Source organism: Zonotrichia leucophrys, chromosome 1A, assembly GCF_028769735.1.
Source record: "Zonotrichia leucophrys gambelii isolate GWCS_2022_RI chromosome 1A, RI_Zleu_2.0, whole genome shotgun sequence".
In the NCBI taxonomy this organism is placed as follows: Eukaryota; Metazoa; Chordata; class Aves; order Passeriformes; family Passerellidae; genus Zonotrichia; species Zonotrichia leucophrys.
The window spans coordinates 15,952,033-15,973,931 of NC_088170.1; the positions used below are offsets into that span (position 1 = coordinate 15,952,033).

The 21,899-nt window shown below is 37.9% G+C and overlaps 1 protein-coding gene across 7 annotated transcripts in view; it reads right to left on the reverse strand.

The window, feature by feature from the left end:
• Positions 1 to 789: 789 nt before the first annotated feature.
• Positions 790 to 21,899, reverse strand: part of PACSIN2 (protein kinase C and casein kinase substrate in neurons 2) — a 56,004-nt gene continuing 34,894 nt past the window's right edge. For 2 of the 7 annotated variants that reach the window (XM_064701694.1, XM_064701699.1), the window contains exons 3-11: positions 17,508 to 17,664; positions 16,547 to 16,782; positions 15,709 to 15,864; positions 14,473 to 14,648; positions 11,957 to 12,077; positions 9,745 to 9,869; positions 8,955 to 9,071; positions 7,808 to 8,004; positions 2,707 to 2,957 (exon numbers count right to left, since the gene is read on the reverse strand). In XM_064701694.1, the coding sequence (XP_064557764.1) occupies positions 2,845 to 2,957; positions 7,808 to 8,004; positions 8,955 to 9,071; positions 9,745 to 9,869; positions 11,957 to 12,077; positions 14,473 to 14,648; positions 15,709 to 15,864; positions 16,547 to 16,782; positions 17,508 to 17,664 (1,398 nt within the window). In that variant the 3' untranslated portion in view covers positions 2,707 to 2,844. Of the gene's footprint in view, positions 2,958 to 7,807; positions 8,005 to 8,954; positions 9,072 to 9,744; positions 9,870 to 11,956; positions 12,078 to 14,472; positions 14,649 to 15,708; positions 15,865 to 16,546; positions 16,783 to 17,507; positions 17,665 to 21,899 lie in introns of all 7 variants that reach the window. The other 5 variants (XM_064701689.1, XM_064701681.1, XM_064701675.1 and 2 more) reach the window with 5 other exon arrangements.

The following is a 21,899-nucleotide window of genomic DNA, read 5'->3' on the forward strand; positions in this document are numbered from 1 at the left end:
TGGAGATTTCATGTGTCAAGATGATCTAGCTGAGGTAACAAGTAACAAGGTAACAAAGAACTTGGATGTTCAAAGAGTTCTTGCTAATGTCCTTCACAGAAGCTGAAGTAAACTGCTATGAACTAAATGAACATTTAATCACTTACTGACTACAGTAATAAAGTGGGAGGATACCTGTGTGTCCTCCAGAGGGATTCCTGAATGGACTTGTAGATTTAATAAACCTTAAGTAGAAGGGTGGCAGTTGATTATTTATTGATTACTTAGTAAGTTACTCAGGATGACAGAAGTGTGAAACACCTGCAAAAGTCCCTTACGGAGTTCTGACAGGTGTCCTTGCCCTCAGGGACAGCTCTCTGCCCACCAGGACCCCCAGGCCCTTCTCCTCAGAGCTGCTCTCCAGCAGGTGACCCCCGGCCTGTCCTGGTGCCCAGGGTTATTCCTGCCCAGTGCAGGACCCTGCATTTCCTTTTCTGCATTTCAGACGGCTCCTCTGCCCATCTCTCCACCCTGCTGAGGCCCTTGGGAAGGGCTGTGCAGCCCCAGGGGGATTGGCTGCTCCTCCCAGCTCTGTGCCACCACTGAGCCATCCCAAGGCACTGAGGAATATATTGAACAGCTAATCCTGGGGACACCACTGGTGCCAGGCCTCCAAACAGACCCTGTGCCAGTGTTTGTGCTCCTCTGGGACCTGCTGCCCAGCAGGTGTTGATGGGGGAGATGACAGAAAACCTTCAGCCAGCTGTCACAAACAGCACGACATTAATCACTACCAGTCAACAAGAAAACTCAAAGGCAGAAAATATTCAGATACTTTATTTAAGAAGAAATAAAAAGCTCAGCTGGTCACCCACGCTATCTGAGGCTTGACAACATCACAGAAAGCAGCATCACAGTGGACTCTGCTACCCATAAAAGACAGTTTTCTCTTCTTCCATGAAGATTTTGCTGGAATGTTTTGCCAAGAATTCCTGTGCATGGCACCTCCCTTTTTTGTAAACGGCACAATGTCACCCATGTCACACTCCTGCTTGTGGCTCTTTTACACAATGCAGGTTTTGTAACTATGAATTGCAATGAAATGCACAGATTATTTGTGCTTTGACACACATTGAAATAGTAAAAGGTGCATTCTGTGTATTTAAGAGATTAACAGACTTTATTGTTTTCTAAAATATTTTACAACACAGAGACCCAAACCAGTAATTCCTGACAATTTTAGCAACTGTCCTGTGGATGAACAAATATGTTGGTAAGTTTTTGTTGACAGACATATACATACATCCACTTTCTAAGCTTGCACATTTGGATTCACTGAAAATAATGACTAAATATATCTATAAGCTCAAAAATGATAGGGTCCAAGATTACCAACAGTGTTTTATAGTTACCTCAAAAAAGATTTGTTAACTTCATTACAGTGTAGCTTCCCAACATGGCATATCTACTTACCTGATACTTAGCTTTAACACAGATCTGCTGTAGTTTTACAACCCAGTTTTCAATGTCACAAGTGAATATTTGACACAACTACAGCTGGCCAAGTTGTAACTGCAAACAAATGTAGATTTTACAGTGTTCTGCTACAATAATCTATGTTTGGACTAAAGCTAGTTTATACTTTGACTCATTAATTTATCCACAAATACTGATTTTGAGTATATTAGTGTATTTACTGTATTTCTGAAAAATCTTATCACAGAATACTTTGTCTATGGTACAGTAATGAATATGGCAGGAAAGCAGATTTAAATATACCTATAATTTAAACTCTTAAAATAGTCTAAATCTTATTGACACCAAAAGGCTTGATAACTAATAGCCATGCTCTTCATATTTTGGAATATCAAATTATATGTACATATACACAACATAGATAGGCTATTAATAAAAGCATTTAGTCTATTTTACAGTCTTCTCTGTTCAAGATAATCAGCCTTCACAGATTTAACATTTCAAATCACCCAAAAATCATTAGCAGTTAAAAGGAGATTTTTTTTCCCTGCAAACATGTGCTGGAAATAGCCACTCTTCTGCGGCTTATGCATAATTCATATTTCTCTTGAATGCCACTTAAGATCTAGATGGAAAACTCTTAGTTCAAGTGGCAACCCACATAAAGAACGTTTGTAATAGAATTCCAACCCATGACACCTGCAGATATCTCTGCTACAAATAACCTTCTGTAACAGATATTTATTAAACACAGAATTTTGTTTTACAACTCCATTTACAACTTCAAGCCATGCTGACAACACAGAAAGATTACTACAACATGGAAAAAGCTTTCATTCAGTCAAGTGGTAACTAAATCTATGTCATAATTTAAGTATTAATTGATAAAGCATAAAAAAGGTGCTTAACTACATAGCATTTAAATAAAAAAATACTGCATCTTTCAGACATTATTATAGTTAATTCTTTATTTGTTCTTATCAATCTTTAAAATTCAAGTTGCAAGTTACTGAAAGGTCACTTAAAATAACTGATTAAACAAAAGTGAGCGTAAGCCACATACCTGGGGTAGGATGAGGCATAAGCATAGAAAATGCAAAAATGTTTAGGATCCACAATAACAGACCATGTGGGAAGAAAAAGTTTAAAAAGTATTTTTCCTATCATACTATTTTTTCAGCCTTACTCCTTTCCTTTGCATTGGGTACAAGGTGTGAGAACAAAGTCAAGCTTTTGTCTTTCATTCAGCCTTATTTGGGTATCAAGCTCTCATATTTCATTAAAATATTTACACTCTATACATCCATTCAGTTTCCTCTCACTTCACCTAAATACACTGTACAGGCCTACAGAGCTCTTGTGACACTTCTGTGTTTATTTTGTCCTTTGTCACTGGATTGGTTCCACATAGTTTGCTGGGTATAAACCAACTTGTCCATTGTCCAGGCGTCCTTTGCACCAGCCCTGCTCATCCTCATTCTCTATTTTGGTCAACTCATCCCCTGAAGAAAAGAAGGAACATTTTCCCAAACTCAGTAAAAGTCAAATAAATGTTTCATTAGGCTTACTGTCTTAAGGTTTTAAGGGAAACATGGAAGAAAATGCTACAAAGATTAAACAGCTCAGAATTTGCTTGCTAACTTCCAGATTATCCATTCATGAATGTCTGAACTATAAGATAACTTCATTTTGACTGCAATGCACATCTGATATTCCACATCCTCAGGGAATACTTTGACTTTTGAGAGCCTGCAGACTCCAAGATGCTCCACAGGAGCAAAGGAAGCTCCACCTCAGCCAGGCAAAAAAGGCCACATTGAGTAACAATTATTTCCTCCCGTGCAACTAATTTGTGTCAAATGTTTTCCCTAGATAAAACTGATGTGTGTTTTATCTTAGCAATAGGAAATAGATGATGAATATATTAATCACTTATTACAGTCTCAAACAGTAGATAGTCTTGGTGTCATTTAGGAGAATATAAACTAGCCTAAGGAATGTAATTTTTTTGGTAGAAATAGACAAGCTTCCTATTAAATCTTCTCAAGATACTTATCTTTATAGCTTTTCTCTTCCATAAAAAGGTTGAAGTTTCATCTCTTCTAGTTTTTATCAGAAAACTAATTAAATACCCATTGTGAACAAATGTTTGGCACTTTAGACTCTATTTGGTTTATGGAAATATGCTACAACTTTTCCACTTTTTCTAGTGCTGCAGAATGGGAGTGAACAATATCAAACCTTCCATGAAGCGTGTGTTAATAAAGAGTGGAAACAAAGAGTACTCAAATTTCACATTTCAATGACAGTACGCCCTAACAAATGCATTTGTATCAAAGCTTGGCTTGGAAACTTGGTGATCCTGGAGGCCTAAGAAAATATTAACACTTTTAAGTGTCATCTGCACAGCAGTTACAATGAAACCACTGCGATGATAAAACCAGAACACACAATAACATACTATGACAACATTGCAGGGACAACCAATTTTTGTCACTATTCTCAGCCACTGAAGGCCACAGGAGGGTGAGACAGACATATTGTAAATAATTATGTCCCATCCTCTTACATGCTTATGAAACCTCTCATAGGATATGAATAAAGTTATTCTTGCTCTTTGGAAGCCTCCTACAGCTGTTTGCCAGGAGAAAAAACAAAACAAAAAGCACCAGATGTAAAGGTACTCCACTAAAAAAAACGAGTTTTGTGTATTAAAGTACATTTAATGGACACTGTGCAGAGCATGTGTCCTGGTTTGAAAAGGAATTGAGTTTTTTTGGGATGCTGTGGTCAAACCAATAGGTGCTCAGATTTGAATACTGGCACCTGGTGTGGCCACTGAGGACATGGATACACCTCTGAGAACACAGGGGGTTAAAAGCAGAGCACTCCCAGGGGAAGCTCTCTTGGGTTCCCTTGGTGAAAGAGGTCAGAGCTGCCCTGGCGGCTGTGGCCTGGGCGGGGAGGGGAAGCCATGGGCCGGGTGAGGTAGGCCGGGCCTGGGGCAGAGAGGGGAGGGGAAGGCCCCGGCAGGATGGAAGGGTGGAGGAGCACCCAGAGGCATCGGGCAGCCACACCAGAGAGAGAGAGACAGAGACAGAGAGAGAGGGAGAGAGCACCAGCCTGTGCCACCTTGAAATTCGATAGCACGGCCGGCCAAGGAGGAGAAGGGGGGGGGGCAGTTCTGGACAGGCAGAGCCTGAGATTTTTAACCCTTTTCTTGCATGATGGAAACCTTACAAAATGAGGATCCTCCTGGAGTTGAATGAGAAGAGAGATTGAGATGAGATAAGAGGAAATGGGCCACGAGAGAAGTTGAGAAGAATCTTAGGTGGGAGGAGATGATGGAGTGGCCTTTGGCTGGACTTTTCTTGTATGGCCATGGACAGAACCATTTTTCCTGTGACACAGAGACTGCACTTAGGGGGAGGCAATGGCTTGGAGCCAAGAGAGTGCAGTGATGTGATGTGAAGGAGTGCGTGAACAGAGGCGATGGGTGAGGAGGGTGCTGGTGCCCTCCGTCTTTAGGGAAGGAGAAGAAGATCTCTGTTCTCGAGACCCCTCGGCCCCAGGGGGTGAATTTGGGGGGACTGGTGTCCCAAAAGTGAGAGACTGTGCTTTTTTTGGAACTGGGCAAAGCATCCTTAAAATGGGAGCCCTAGAAGCAGCTCTGGTCCATGCCCAGTGGTGAGAGCACTGGGCACGGAAGGAAGATGCCACAATGGCAAATGATCTCTGGGCAGTGCCATGTGTGATATGGAAACACAAGAGGCCTCAACTGTGTTTCCAGGGGAAGCCTATGGCACAAGAGGGACTCCTCTCTCCTTGATGAACTGAGAATTGAATATCTAAAGGCTTGTGATGGACTGAGAGTTGATGATCTGAGGGGCAGATGTATTGGAAATTTGGTGGGGGAAGGAGGAATGTTTTTGGAAGGTTTTCATTCTGGGTTCTGTGTGATTTTCTTTTTATATATAGTTGTAGGTTAATAAAGTTTTTCTTCTTTATTCCTAAGTTGGAACCTGCTTTACTCTATTCCTGGTCACATCTCACAGCAGGCACCAGGGAGAATATATTTTCATGGGAGCACTGGCATTGCACCAGCGTCAAACCATGACAGCATTTATTCTGTAAGATGTATTTAAAAGCATTTTGTAGGTAAATTCTTTGAATACCCAAGGAAATCCTATCTGAGAATATCCATGTACATTTAAACAAATCCTTAAAATGTATTAATCCTCTGTTGACAGCTGCTTAGGAGCCTAGGGATATCTACAGAGGAACACAGGATTGAGTACATTTTAAATTGGCTCCCACCTGACCTAGTAAGTTCTTTTCCTTAGTTTTTTGTATGTTCAATGTAAAGCTAGTCACACTAACACTTCTGCCTAATAACTAAGTAGCCATCCTATTAATTCAGCATCTCTAAGGGAATTCATGGTCTAGCACATCATCCCTTTCCTACAACTGTATCAATGACATCATTTGGTGTTGTAATATTCTTTAATGCTCTTCCTTCAAAGTACTGAACTCTTTTTAAGTGAAGTCTGTATATATCTCACAGTTCACAGCTCCTCTGCTTTATTTCTACAGACCTCACACAGTGAGAGCCACTTGGTTCAGTGGTTTAATGCAAAGTGACACAGCTGGTACTCCAGCACACATCACCTAACTTTGTATTTAACCATTACATCTGTGTATATAAACCATTATATCTGTGTATATAAACACTGCATGGTTTTGCCAAGGAAAGACTCATTACTGTAAACCCTTGCTGCTTCACAGGTACCAGAGATATATTTCAAGAGGATTAGCATGCTTCTATCCCCTGCTGAGAAAAACAGAGCAGGTAAAGTCTATAGAATGAAAAGTAACTTTGGGCTTGTGTGCATTACACAGAAGTACCAGATGTTTTGTTACTACTGAACTTCTGTCAGGACACAATTTAGCAAAGTTCACGGACAAGTAACCCATTCCTCCACTCTGGAAGCCTACAATACTTGTCTACAAAGAAGAAAAGTCAGATGTTCAGTGGTTTCACTAACAATAAAGGAAAATGGTGAGTTAAAGGCACAGTACCACTGCCTGAGCTGGGGGGTGTTTGGTTCAGAAAGCACAAACTGCATTTAGAATATGACACACTATTCTGAGCAGTCCCTTCATCAGCACAGCAGACATCCTGCAGTTCCCTGATTAGCTACAACATGGTCTGGTTTCCTGACTTTAAGCCCTAACATCCACCTAAGAACCACAGCAGGTAGTATAGAAGTAGCACTAACTTTAAGTAACCCTAGTTGAAAGGGAGGCACACAAAATCTTTCTGTAGTTTCTTTTCAACACTTGAATCCTGTTTTTCTATTACAGGAGATGGGAATAAATGACAAGCAAATAGGAAAAGAGACAAACTCAAAGAGTCTATCTCTCTCATTTGCACAAAGTGAAGTTCTGCTTGCTTTTGCTAAACTACTTCTGCAATCTTGTTCTTGAATTCCTGGTTGGAAAATGTCTCCTGCAATTCTGGGCAAGACAGCTGCACAACTGGCTTGAAAGTCATGAACAGGGGGTAGATTTCAGCTGGAGGCAGCAGCACCTGTGGCGTGCAGCCATCACACCCTGATGTCACCTTCCTGTGTGTGGAAACTGTGTGATGGGTCTCCCTCATCAGCTGCATCTATTCTGTTCTCTCAACTCCTGTAACAGTGAGGGAAAAAAGGGTTTAGGGCTCAAGGGAGATACAACACCTTAAGAAGGAAGAGATGTACTAAGTGTACCCTAATTAAACACAAGACTGAAAAAACCCAGGTAAAGACAATCCCTATGCTTAACATACACTGAAGAGGGGTGAACAGAGACAGTTTAAAAGGTATCTGTCCATGGCTAAATTTTCAACTCTAAAAAGTTAGCAGTGCAGAAAGAAGGATGCCAAAAATTGGATGCTTTTCATTTAAACAAAAAAGTTATCAGTTGATTTAATACAAGAATAGCTGCTGTGGTATTTTCCTTTAAAAACAACTCTGTAGGGTTGGCATTTCCAGACAGCTAAAAGCAGCAGCTGTTACTGTCATCAAGGAAGAAAAGGGAGAGAGAGGATTTTCAGTTCTGCAGATAGTTTTGTTTCACTTAAGACAGGAAGAAAGGAGCATCTCAGGGGCAACTCAACACATTTCAAAGAGCTTTGGAGTCAGTGCTGCCAAACAGGGGAGACCAAAAAGTATTGTTAGGAGGGATGATGGTTAGATAGGATCCTGCATGTGGAATTGTACATCCAGAGAAAATGAAAGGTGAATAGAGAAAAAATTGCCTGCCTTTCCCCTTTGTGATAAATATTTTAAAGTGAACATTGCAAACTTACCAGCCTTAAAGCTGAGCTCGTCCTGCTCCTGGCCCTCATAGTCGTAGAGTGCACGTACTCTCACCTCCATGGCAGGAGGGGTGTCTTCATCAAAGGGATTGGTGTCTCCATTTGCATCAGTGGAGGAGAAGGGGTTGTTGGACTCTTCGTCAGACCAATCTGTAGGGTAGCTTTGGTTTTTCTCATAGCTGCTAACACTGAAAATCAAATTTGAAATTATTATTTTCCCCCTTTTAAAATAGGAGACTAGAAATACCATTAAGACAACCCTGAATATGATTAAACTCCACTCTAAAGCCCAGCTTTGAAACTTTCCTTCTGGCATCTTCTCATCTATCTTTAACTGACAATACCCCATTAAAAAAATAAAAATATTCTTGCAAAGCATTTAAAAAGTTACAAAAAGGAAAAACTAACACACATGTCAATCTCCCCACAAACTCAAAGGACCTCTCTCTCAAAAAAATCCACATAATCCATGAGATTATTTACTCTGGAAAGGTAAAAGGGATGCCACAGTCAATGATGGGGATTATCTGGTTTAGGTAAAACATTTAAATTGCTTTGCAGAACCTTCCTCCCAAACCACTGTGCACCTCTACAATAGCTTCCAACACTTTTTCTATATTGTAATCCACCAATAAAAAACTTCATTGTACTGCAACAACTTGATCATTTCAAGGGAGGTTCACTGTTCAGCATGCACATGCCAGTTAATAGAGTGGAATATCCCTAGAGTGTACACTGAAGCAACAGGCAGCTGCTCGAGAAGGTCCTAAACAAAAAAAGAAAGCATCTTAAAAGCAGATTTATTCAGTGAGAAGACACAGAGCAGTAAAGCTCCAGAAGCAGTTTCACTAGAAAAACACATCAGTTTGAACATTTTATAGGACTGGGAAAGGAAGGAAAAAAAAGCAACAGCAGTTCTGTTAGCAACTGCCAATAACCACAGTAGTTTGAAACCAAAGATCAAGCAACAGATATGGCATCTGTTAGGAAAGACAAGTTAGGTTACAGTGTTGCTCACACAACTGCTTAAAAACTCATCATGCACTGACCAGCGAAGTGTTATAGAAACCGAAAATAGAAAACCCTGGATAGAGAAAGTGCAAATGTGAAAACAATTAAAAAACAACATTTCACCAACTTTTTGATCTTATTGTCCTCCTTTTCACTGACAGTACTCCCAGTATCTTCTTCATCTTCAAAGGGATTGTAACTTGATTGTACTGACTGCACTGTGTTACTCTGGACACTAAGACTGCTAATTTGGAAAAGAAAAAGCATTATGGTGACCCTATCTGTATAAGAGAACACTGCCACTGGTGTCCCACTAAGCAGTTTCTTAGCAGACCCCTCCTTCAGTCAAAAAAATTTAAATAAATAACTAAACAAAACCAAAACATCTATCAAATGCAGCAGAAGACTCAAGAAAGCTTGGAAAGTCTCACATATGGAGCATTCCTCCACAATTAGAATATCTTTTGTGGACCACAATTTCTGTTTTCCTACTGCCTGCAATAAAAGGCAATGCAATTTTTCTGGCCAGCTTCATTCCTTTTTAAAGCAGTTGATGTTAACAGTTTTGTATTAATCACATCCAGAATTCTGGTGTGACTAAATGTTTTGCAAACTAAGACCTCAAAGTATTATTGTCATTTCTAGAGATGGGAAGGTAGGAAGAGACCACCAGATCAAGTACAGAAAGTTCAGTTTCTCATGAAGCTTGGTTTCTTTCAGCTCCCAATGGAAAGAGAGCTATAAAATGAAGAATAATTTCCAAATTAATTTGTGAAATGCAGAGACATCACTAAAAATGCTCGCAGATAATTATAATTTATCATTTGATTGGACAGTGACTTTTTGATTCTGCAGAGCTTAGTGCATTTGAAGGCAACAATCTTCCAGTCAGTGTTTTTAGGCATAAAAAAAGCTACCTGCTATGTTTGTTAGGCTGTGAAACTTGTTCTCCTGTCTGACTGATGCCAGTCAGAGTCACTCCATCAGAAGCCTTCTTCTTTTCTCTTCTGCTGAGAGTGCGATTCAGGTCTGCAGACCACTCCTACCAACAAATGCAAAACGTGATTGAGAAATTAAATCAAACAAGTAATTATCATATTTCATTTTCAGACTGACTTATGGAACATACATCTATATATACAGCACTATCAATAATTACTAAATACAAGTCACTCCAAACATTTCATGTACAATTCTCATCTGATTCCCACTCCAGTAATGCAAACAGGTGTCTGTGCTACTCACAAAATCCCAGCTACCCTCACTTCCCTGTTTAGTATTCTGAGTCCCTTGAATAGACTTAAAATACCAGACATGTGGCACACAACTGGAGCCATCAAAAGAGCTGGCCAGGACAGATATTTAGAAGATGTACTGTGAGGGCTCACAGTTTCAAATAATGCTAAGACATCTGGCTTTAAAAGATAACTCTAACATTCAATTAAAAAAGGCATTGTAAGACAGGGCTTACTTTTCAAGAACAACTCTCAGATGACTTACAAAGAAGAAGCTAATTTAAATCTGTTCCTAAGATTTAAGCCCTAAAAGTACTTCATTCTGGATTTAGTGAAATTCATTGTCCTAAAAAGCCATATATAGGAGTTAAGGCTCAAATCAACATAAGTATTGACAAGACTAATGATGCCCCTTGCAGACCCTTCTTGATGTTTTGAACCATTCAGAGGCAGATGGGACAGGCATGGTGAGACCTAAACACAGCTCCTGCATCAAGTCCAAGTTAAGCTTTGATATCCTGTTATACTATATATGCTATACTGATACAAAGCAGGACCCAACAGAAAACAAACTGCAAGCAAATGGATGCAAGCAAATATCCTATGCTGAGACATGCTTCCTTGAAGTCTTAAAAGTAAAAAAAGTCAAGAGAGAGTTTGCTATACAAAAGATGGCATTTGAGATACATATTTTTATCAGGAAATGGAAGTTTTCAGAGTTGCTATTACTCCCATGTAGCAGAGTCAGTCCAGTGCATTCTGCACAGTTCTTCAAATACCTCATTATTTTAACTTTGTAAAATACATATTGGATTTCTGAGTTACCACAGTTAAAAGACCACTGACCTATGCATATTTGCAGTTTACAATGCAATTTCATAGTCATTTGATCATGACTTTTTTACTTACGTCATCCTTGTAGCATGTAAACAAGAAAAAACTTGATTAGGAAAACAGAAACAGGAGCATTTAATTTGTTAATTATAATGTTTAAGAAAAAGGATAGTCATTTTCCCACACAGAAGTAACTGCACTTCAGTGTTTCAGGCAAAGAAATTCTACAGGACTGTTACGAATTTTCTTCCTCAAACCTCCAACCTAAAGTTAATCAGTATTTTCAAAACAAGTGCTATTTTCCTTTATGGTTAATAAGGGAACATAGAAATACTCCAGAGTTTATGCTTCCACTCCATTAATTTAATCTCTAGAACTTATTTTAACTAAATGATTTTAACCCATGATTCTGGTCCAACTCATTCCACTTCTAGCTATCATACATGAATAGTATGATCTGCACTGACACATTTTTGTACATATTTCTTGTAGGCCATGGTAAAAGACCACTACTTAGAAAAACTCCTTTCTTTCAAAAATGGCATCCAGCAACAAAATGACTAACTGGGTAAAGGTGGAACTTTATTTCAAATACAGCAGTATTGAATTTTAAGTATCAAATTTCAAATTTTGACTGTTTAGTTCAGAGTTTTTCAGAGTCTTTGCAGCAGATGCTACAATTACCTGCTAACAGCAAGGAAATTCAAACTGAAATCTCCCACCAAAGGGGAAAACTAAAACATAAAGGATAATATGGGCAGGTGTCAGAGAGGTATCAACTAAACAATGGCTAAGAACTCCAGTAATCACTTAAGCTTAGAAAAAGGCACTGTAGTTTCCTGGTTTAGCCTTTTTCTCTTTAAAATGGTGCTCAACATAATCACCTCCAAAAGCTGTGGCTCAGTGAAAACTGAGATAAGAAAACAATATAACTTGCAAAACAAAAAGATTCAGTGTTGGAAGCCTGAAGTTAAGAATGACACCAGAATGATATATTACAAAAACCAAAGAGGAAAAAAGTAGACAAAACAATTCAGTGGTTTAAGTACTGTGACCTTACCTCAAACTGAGGCCAATTCATTGACATCCCTGGACCTTGATTAGCTCTGAACCACCGCAAGTCTTCAACAGCATCTGCTGTTTTGATATTCTGTTCCAGCTCACGGTAGATATTTTTGTAACTGAAAAACAAATTTGTCTTCTAATTTAGTATCACATTTAGAACCATGGCAAATCCCTAAGCAGTTTTTAAAAAAATCTATTTTAAAGTTCACAACAGTATTGAAGAAACTTATAGCAAGATAGACTTTTAAAAACTCACAGACCTGTTAAAAGCCTGTAAAAAGGGAAGATAAGTCCAACAAGTAAACTTGCTCAAAGTTCATGACACCATAAAATCCTTGTTTACCATATTTAAAAACTATTACTCTTGTATAATTTAATTGGCTGTCATTAAAATATATATATACATAGGACTGTATTTAAACAACTGAAATGCAGTCTTGGAAGTTTCTTGAATTTCAAAGCTTATCTATAAGACAGTAGAAACTGGTTTTGTGCTAAGTCCACAGGACTCTGAAAATTTCTGTTTTAATCCAGTAAGGATTGTAAGCAATTATAAAAATAAAGCCCCCAAACCTGCAGCAGAGGTAAATGGGTTAAACGTTTTTCTGGTTTGGGTACTGTCTGATTTTACTGTACCATTTGAATCAAACACTGTGAAAAATAACCTTACTACTTATTCTTACCTCTCACCCTAGTTGTTTTTCATTGACAGAACAGAAGTCATGTTGCAGATACAGCTCTGATCCTAGACCATGAACATGCTAATGTGCATGACAATACATTTATATCAAAGCCACCAATATGGTGCAGTATGAAACTCACAGTTTAAAAAAATCTCAACAGTCACAAGGCTTAAAATAAGAGACACAGAACTGCTATTATATGACTTTATATATAGTTAAGCTGCTATTATACTCAAGGTAGAGTATTTGTGAAAATCCTTCCAGACCAGATCACACAAAATTTAGAATTAGAATTCATTAGTGCTACATTGTCAAGGAGTCAAACTTTCTCAAAATACACTTCCACATTTCTCAATTTCTATACAATACTTGACTGCCTTAACGTATACACAGTATGGGTTTTTTCCTACATCAGCAGTCATTTCAATGTATTTAAGCAATAGAGAGGCATGTGTTTTGAGAAAGGGAATACATTATTACCAGCCATCAGTTAAATCAACAACAAACTTTAGGTCTCCATCTCTGGAAAGCATGGCAGGCTATCTTCTGGACTGTGCTCTTTAGCATTATTACAGTTAAAAATCAAATGTTCTTTTCATGACTAATTCTACATCTTTTTTTCTCTGTACTGAAGAGGCAAATATAAGGAAACAGACACCAGTTACAGCTGCTTTTTCCCTGGTTTCACCCTAATAGTTCTGTTCTTTCTTTGATGCTTATTATGATCACTCCTGGAATTCTAGGGATCTTAAAAGGAAATCATTGCCTCTCCACTTGGTCATTTTCTGTGGTCTTCCCCCAACCTTGTCCATTCGGCCAACTATTTCTCATTTATTTCTGATTTGTAGTTTCATTTAACCTGATGAAACTGAATCAAATGGGCAGCAATTCTATCATCCATCCACTCTGACAGTAAAAAGAATCTATCTCCCACATCAGTTCCATAAAAACTTTGAAGCCACCCAAAATGGTAACGATGCCAAAATAAGTGGTTTTCCCCTTACCTATTCCTTGCTCTGTTTTTGTTCTTGCCTCTGTGCCACCCTCTTTCCTCATGCCAGCATTAATTATAGCAAGCCTGTTTGGGACACTCCTCAGGTTAAAATCAGTTCTTCCTTTTCTCTATGCACTTGAAGTGCTAAGCAAGAGTGCACATGACCTCTGCTGTTAGAAGTGAGATGTAAAATATTGCCATGGTTACAGCACTCATTGCAAGTGTTCCTGTGTCTGGAGCTCCCTAGCAAAAGTTTAGCTTTCTTGGAATACAGTGAGGGCTCGGGCAGAAAGAACAAAATACAAGACATCCTTGATTTACATGACAGTATAAAGGGCAGACTTTGAAATTAAGGTGGACAAGAGTTCAGCAGTGGTTAACTTATGGATCTTAAATTCATCCCCAGATCAAGGTAATTTCATTACTGAGCTCTAATATTTTAACAATAAATGTACTGACTACAAATTTCATGCTCTCCTACACTAATAAATTCCAGTCTGCTCTCTAATAAACATGTAAGACACATAATAAACCAATACCTTCTTTTCCCAATCTTTGATCCAGCATTTTTTGGTTCCAAGTGCTGAATCCTTTCTAATTGGACCATATTTGATTATAAAACACCATAAGAATGAGGGTCTGTTGTTTCTGGCAAGCGTTAGAGATAGGTGCTAATCTCATTTTAGACAAAACAAAGAATTAATCTCTTTCACTTACACTTTTAAACTGAAGCAACACATTAGAAAGAAATCAGAACTCTGAACTCTGATGTACTTGAAGCATGTATTAGTTTCCACAGAAAATTATATTAATTTTGAAGTCTAGCAGTTTTACCTTGCAACGTTGGACAAGTCAAGGTGTTTCTGGACTTCCAGTAACACTTCTCGGAAGAAACGCAACCGCTTTTCCTCAAACTGCTGGCACTGCTCAAATACCTGCTCCATGTTCTCCATATACTGAGGAGTGGCATTATCTAATTCTTTCAGAGACTTTTCATACTTCTCTTTTGTCTGGGGGTACAAAACCAAACTGTTAGCAGTGTTTTTTATTAGTGCCCTGCAACACAGACCTATCAATGCAGCAATGGCTGAGGTTTAGATCACAAATTGCCAGGCTGCAAACTCTTCTCCTGACCACTGTACCCACCTTAGGGCACAAAGAGAATTATCTAAGTAAACTGCAGAAACAGTTACAATAAACCTCCAAGCCTCTTCTCTGGCTTTTCAACAGAAACCATGGTAAATGTTAATGTAACTCTGAAGTTAAAAACTAAAGGAGCTACAGAATAAATCAGAGCAGGAAGTCCTTCAAGTTATTGAAAGTATTTGGAGATCTTTTAAAGTGCTGTCTTTTCTCCTTTAGTAATTTACATAGCGTACTGTGAGTTATGACCGAAACCCCAAACATTGTGTACATCCTTGTGAACATAAATTGCATACACTGTGAGCTCAGCTAACAGATACAACCTCAGACTCTGCACTAATTTACAGAAGTAGTCCACAGGCAGGAATTAGAAGATCCCAACTTATGGAACATAACATTCCAGATCTCAGAAAAGCATTCTCAAGGGAACAAGACATCCTTGAGGCATCACACATTAAAAGCCTCTCAGTAGCAGCACACTGAAGAGATAAAGCAAACGGTGTAACAGAACAGCATTTACTTAAGTGGATTATATCAGCTTCATTTTTTAAAAATGCATTCTGCAGTCAAGAATGATGACATACTCAGCTGTCAGCAAGTTTTAGGCATCTGTCTCTCAGCTTCTTGAATGAAATAGCTCAGCCCTCACTAGTAAATAAGTAGAACTCTGCCCTAGAAGTTTGCTGGCTTACTGTGCTTAGCACCCTGCTGAAAGTACTTAAATGAAATAGAGGCCATACATTATTCATCTTCAGAGAAGAAAAATTTGGCAAGAACACATTCTTGGGAGAAAATTAAACTTTGGTACAGAACTAGAACTGACTATGCTATGGTGTTCACAGCACATTCGGGAGGAAAAACGAGCTTAAATATGCACAAGCTATAGGTGTGCATAAAAAAACAAAAACAAAAAACCATTCAGTATACCTTTAGTACATCTTGTTTGCTTCTCTCCACTTTGTCTTGTAATTTCTTGAGTTGTTCAGGATTCAGTGCTGGATCAGCTTTGCTGTTTGTTTCTCTGGATATAGCCAGTTTTTCCTCCTTGCAGGCAGCATGGTAAGCTTTCTTTGCAGCTTCCACCTACAAAAGGGGTTTGAGTCTTTGCATCTGGAACAGTCTACAGCAACCATAAAAACTCAGCCATAAAATCATGTTGCAATGAAGAAATGGTCAGATTTTGTTTTCAGGATGATTTTTCTTTTTTGGGGGAGAGGGGGAAATTGTTTTTATTTAGGCCAAAGAATGAACAACACGTAAGAATCAACATAAGGAAATCATTGGAGCATTCTTTCACCATACAAGAAATGTCATTTAAACAGCTCAGAGAAGTGCTGGAACAGACTCAACAAAAGCTTTACAGAAAGTCCCCAACTAAACACTTCTCACTCATGCCCATGTTCACCTGCTCCCCCTTCTTCTACCAACCTGTTATTTAAGAATAATGTTATATGAGGGGTGGGGGGAAAACCCACAAACACATTTTCCCTCATTTATTTGAGCAATTCATAACTTTCAATTGCATGAAATAAGACAGTGTTAAAATGATAGCTTAAATTTCACTTTTCCCAGATTTTCACTGAATTCATCAAGATTATGAGAGACCAAGAGAAAAATATTTATTTTCAGAAGAGGACAGAAAGCAAGAGATCTTTAAGAGAAAGGAGGGTCCAGCAGAAAGAATAGGGAGTTTACTCCCTTATAGAGATTTGAAACATTAGTATATTATAACACAGGATATCTAATACATAATCTACTGCTGTACCTCTTTCAGCTTTTTTGCCCAGGGTTTCTGAGCTTTCCTAAATCCATCTTCTGCTTCTTTGGTTTCCTTAAATCCTCCCATCATTTGCTTATGAAAGGCTTCCTTCTGCCAGTTCTTGATTTTTTCAAAATCTTCATTCATCAGTGAACCTTTTACTTCTAGATGTAGTTCACTCACTTTTTCAGCTTCTGACATAAAAGCACACCAAGCCCTTTCTACTGTTCCATACTGTGGGCCTAAACACAACAAAAAGTGTCATTCTCAGTAACCATCACCCACATGGAACTTATATTCCCAAGAAACTACCTGAAGCTATTGACTTATATTCACTTGTAAACAATGTTGATGCAAACCTAGAAAAGGGAACAATTTCTTTTCATATAAATTTAGAGTATTACAAACTTTTAAGCCAGAAAAAAAAAATTTCATTTAATCTGGAGCCCTTAGCCCTGTACCACAATTCTATTTCACATGTGAGGTCCCCTTTGAACTGCCTTTAGTTTCTCAACATACTTTTTGAAGGGTGAATAATCATGGAAGGATAAACTATTCCAGAATATATCAAACAGCATCACCTTAGCCTTCCATTAGAGCAATGCCTAGGTCTTTAATTACCAGTTTTTACCCCATAGTCACTGCCCCCTTGTTATTCAGAATCCCTTTTCAAACTGTACACGTAATTACTGAGAAACAGACAGTTCTCTAGAACATAACTCAGTACTGGAGGCAAGATTCATCTGCTTCAGCAAGAAGCATGTGAATTTGCAAAAGAGCAGGGCTTTGCTTGGTTGGGTTTTTATCCAAAAAAGCTTGGTCATTTGTCACATTACTGAGCCTCTTGCAAAAACTCCATCATAGGCTAAAACATACAGTATTTCTACTTTGTACTTACCAAAACAAAGATATACAAAACCATTTTTTTCCATTTGAGAAAGTTGTCAGAGTTCAAACTCAGCATTACCTTTCTCCACAAGTTGCTTCCACCTTTTAGCCCATTCTGTGAGCTGCTGAGCATAGACCTTCTCTATCCGTGCCCGTTCATGAATGCAGTTCATGAGGTCATTGCAAAGTCTGTGGCCATCATCAATTCGTTTCACTGTCCTCTTGTAATTCCCAACCTACCAAGAGACAAAGACTTAATTTCTACTTGAAAGCTCTGAAAACAAGATAAATCTTTAATTAACAGAAATACTGTAAACTAAGAGTAAGAGAATACAGCAGGAAATAATCAATTATGGAATCAGGTTCATTCATCTTAAATCAATTAATCATAAAACCTAACTGAAACATTAAAATTAATATAAATTAATCATAAAACCTAACTGCAATGATGCAGCAATGGCTGCAAGTTACCCTGTAAAAGAAAGTTGTTAATTTTAAAAGTGAAAGCTTTATTACATTTTATTAAGTCTGAACTGTAATTTTGGGCAATCACCACAATTGTTCTGCATTATTATTTCTTAGTAATGCCCTAGATAGTGAAGAAAATTAAGAGAAATAATAGAGTATTCTTTCCCTCTTCAATATTCATTATCAAGTACCTAATATCTTAATTTTATGCTGTGTTTAATCTTTCAGGATTAATAAAACTGGAGAGACATGCAAAGGAGCATTGCAACATATCTATCAACCATAATAATAGTTTTTAAGAATGCAGTCGCTGCTGAAAAACCAGACAGCAATTATTTCCAAAGTGTACTCTAGAATTTAATGTGGGAAGATACTGACAGCAAGGATGTGGAGTTACCATACTTAGAATTGTAAATACTAAAGAAAAAACCCCCCACAGTTGCTCAATGTACAACCTGTAATAAAATGAGGACATGGAGCAAAATGTACACCATATAATGAACATCCATTATATAATTAACACTCCCCTTTCACTCTTGTGCTCACAGCAACGTGGAACAACAAATCTAAATGTCTGAAAGGGAAGAAAGCCTTACACTGCTCTCAGAGTAACATTTCCACTGAATTCAAGGTCACTCAGGCTGGCTTTTGTAAACATTAAACAAGACCTAAGAACTCTGTTAAGAGAACTTGCACAGGCTATTAAATATCACAGCCAGTTTCTTATCTGCCCAAACCACCTGACTGAAAAACAAAGATTAGCAGCAAGGCAGTAGATTAAATATTCAAATACTCAGAGTGTGTTAGTCATTTTTTACATTTGAATCATATCTGCTTCACATCTAACAGACAAAAACATCCAACTTTTAGGTTCACATTTATTCAGAATTTTGTCAGCAGATGCACATGCAAACCATTTGCTTGAGAAAAATGGTATACAGGGGAATACTCTTAAAAGTGGATAAAATCCCTATACTAAGTGCTGGATGAATAAATGACTATGCTCTAAATACAGACATATGCTAGGTCTTCTCATTAAAATCGGGGGAAAAAATAAAATCAAAACCATAAATGGTATGACAAAACTATTTCTCTTAGTGGCTCCAAGGAATTCATCTGAGCATGGTTTTTGGTTTGGACTAGATCCATTTCAACAGATTAAAGGAGTGTAGTTAGCATCTAAGTAAGGCATTAGTTAGCAGTCACTGATTTGTCTAAAACACGTAAACAAATGCATACACACACCCCCAGCCCATTTAAACATAAGCCACAATATAACTGAAGATAAGAAGCTACCAGAGAGAGTCAATGTAGCCATGTCAACTGACTGCATCTATTACCAAGAAAGTATGAAAAATAACCTTCTATTTTCAGGATAAATGGAAGTGGAGAAGTAGGCAGTTATACATATGTAATCAAAGTGTTAAGGGAATTAAATACCTCCAAGAACATTTACAGTCTTTGTAATGAAAGACAAATCATTCATCTGCTCAGAATTACTCCAGCTGTAGATTCACAATCAAGCAGACTTTCAAAACAGGTTATGTTAGCTTGGCACAACTACTGAAGCCTTATATTAGCATCAATTTGTGTCTCCAGTTATGTGCCCAGGGATTTATGTCTGTAGCACGAACATTTCCTTTCATAAATTCTCACTATTAAATTAGCATTTTAAATGGTAATATTGAATGAGAGCTGGCTGCCTTGTGGTATATTTAATCCTTTCATTCTCAGCAAACTCTAACCTCATGGTAACATCAAGCAGTTGCCAAATTTCAGGCAGGTATTCAGAGAACTGAACTGAGTTTACCTGTGACCATTCACTGTTATCACGTAAGGGCACCTTTAAAGAGCTGCATGCACACCACAGATAATTCACCCACCACCTCCTCCTCTTCCTCACAGGAGGACTGAAGGAACTCAGCATCACAGTTTAAAATCAGTTTTAAGAGGAATCAGGCCCACAATACTAGAAAATAAACTGGTATTGCAAAGAAAGCATTTTACACTGAAATTTGCCCTATCAGGAATGCTAGAATTTTAGAAAAACGGCATTTTTTTTCTGTGTTCCATGATAGAGAACATAAATTATATAACTTGGCATGTAACATTTTGAAAACCTAGTGGCTTCTCTTAAAAGTTGCATTATAAGTTAGGGACACTGCAATGAGACATTTTAGAGATGTGGAATGTGCAGCTTGTCACTGTAGGACATAAGATTTGAGACACAAGGTCCTCAGGCCATAGAGCCAAGTAAAGGGAAAATAATTTCAGTCTTTAGGTTGTCAAGGAACTATTAGATTAACTGTAGAGAAGTTGAAACAATAAATAAAAAATCTAGGAGCAAATTCAAGACACCCTAAACTCTGAAAAACATGGTCTTATACATTGTTTATTCAAGACTCTTCTCTCCAATTTCTGAGGTAAATGGTAAATTCTGCAACACTTCCCTCATCCCCTTCAAAAGAAGTATTTGAGCAAATTAAAAATGAAGAATTCTTTTATTTGTAGCAACTCACCAGGAACAACACAAACAAAAAACTCCTGTGCCTCTTTGTTTCAGCCAGAGCCATTTTACATAATGCCTGGCAATTTTCAGACTTCTCAATTAGCCCTGTACAGTACATATATATGATTTTGCTAGTTAGAATAATTTCTTGATCATTCTGAACACTGCACTATTTCTTGCTAAATAGACAGCAGACAACTGTCTAAGAATGAAGTTATGACATGAAGTTCTAAGTCTTCATGTCCTACACATAAAATATTTGTTTCAGAAAAGTAACTTGTAAGACTACAAACTTTCTTACCAGTTCAAGTAGAAAAACAGATATTTAAAAACTATGCCACTGTCATTTTAGCATCAACAATACATCCATCTAAACGAGATAGTTTATGACATGATATCCAATTCACTTGCTGTTTACCCTTAGTTGTCAGAAACACTTTAAAAGGAAATAATCAAGAGTTTATTTCTTAAAAATACCATTATAATGGTCACTTTTTGGATGCAATCAGTTCATTCTGGGAAAATTGTGATTCATAGTTTTGTGTCACTCTTTCTACCTGTTCTAAGTTGAATTAACCATCAGTTTTAACCCTTTTCCACTAAAAAAAAAAAAAAAAAAAAAAAAAAAAAAACCAACTGAGTTTTTCTGCTAATATGTCTCAGTTGATCATATTTTACCCCTTTATCTCTTACAGGCATTATAGATGCTGTCAGGTCTCCATGTAGCCTAACCAAGAAAGCATTCCTTCTGATTTTATAACTTCCTCTCAGGCAAGAGCACAGCAATGTCACCTCAAATCCTGTGCCAAATCTAAGATTTAGGGAATCTGTAAGGTCCAGAAAAAAGCCCAGAGGCCCCCTCTGATGAGGCATTGATCATCCTACAGCTGGCAGTGCAGGCAGCTTGCCTTTTACCAAGGGAGCCAAGATCTGCCACTGATAGATCTTGAGCGGGAATTTATCTAAGAGTTTGCAACTTCATTATTCTACAATTTCACAGCACTAAACACAAAGGGAGAGTCTTAAATTATGTAGGCTCCTTCACCCCAAATGTTAGACTCTTTTTTTTATTTTAAGGCATACTCATAGAGCAGCACAAAAGCCTAGAGTGTTAAACACACCTTGCAGGTTTTTCTGGTACACTGAGAGAAAAAAGAAGAGTATTCTCATTTGTTAGCAGCCCAGAAGGTGGCAAACATTCAGCTATTGCTAAACTCCTGTTAGGTAATTTCAGCACACCATGACAAACATTATACCACAAATACTTCAGGAGTTTCAAATGCCTGAAGATAGATTTGTCAACTCTTTTTCCAAGTTTGCAGAGCTTATTCATAACAAATCAGCCTTTATGAACTGGAACCATTCAAAAGAAACTCAACAAGGTATTTTTAGGGACAAATACTCCTAGGTATGAAACAGAATAATAAGCTTTAAAGGTTCATAGTCAAACCCACACATACCAATGTCCAACACAGGGACACACTATTTCCAGCA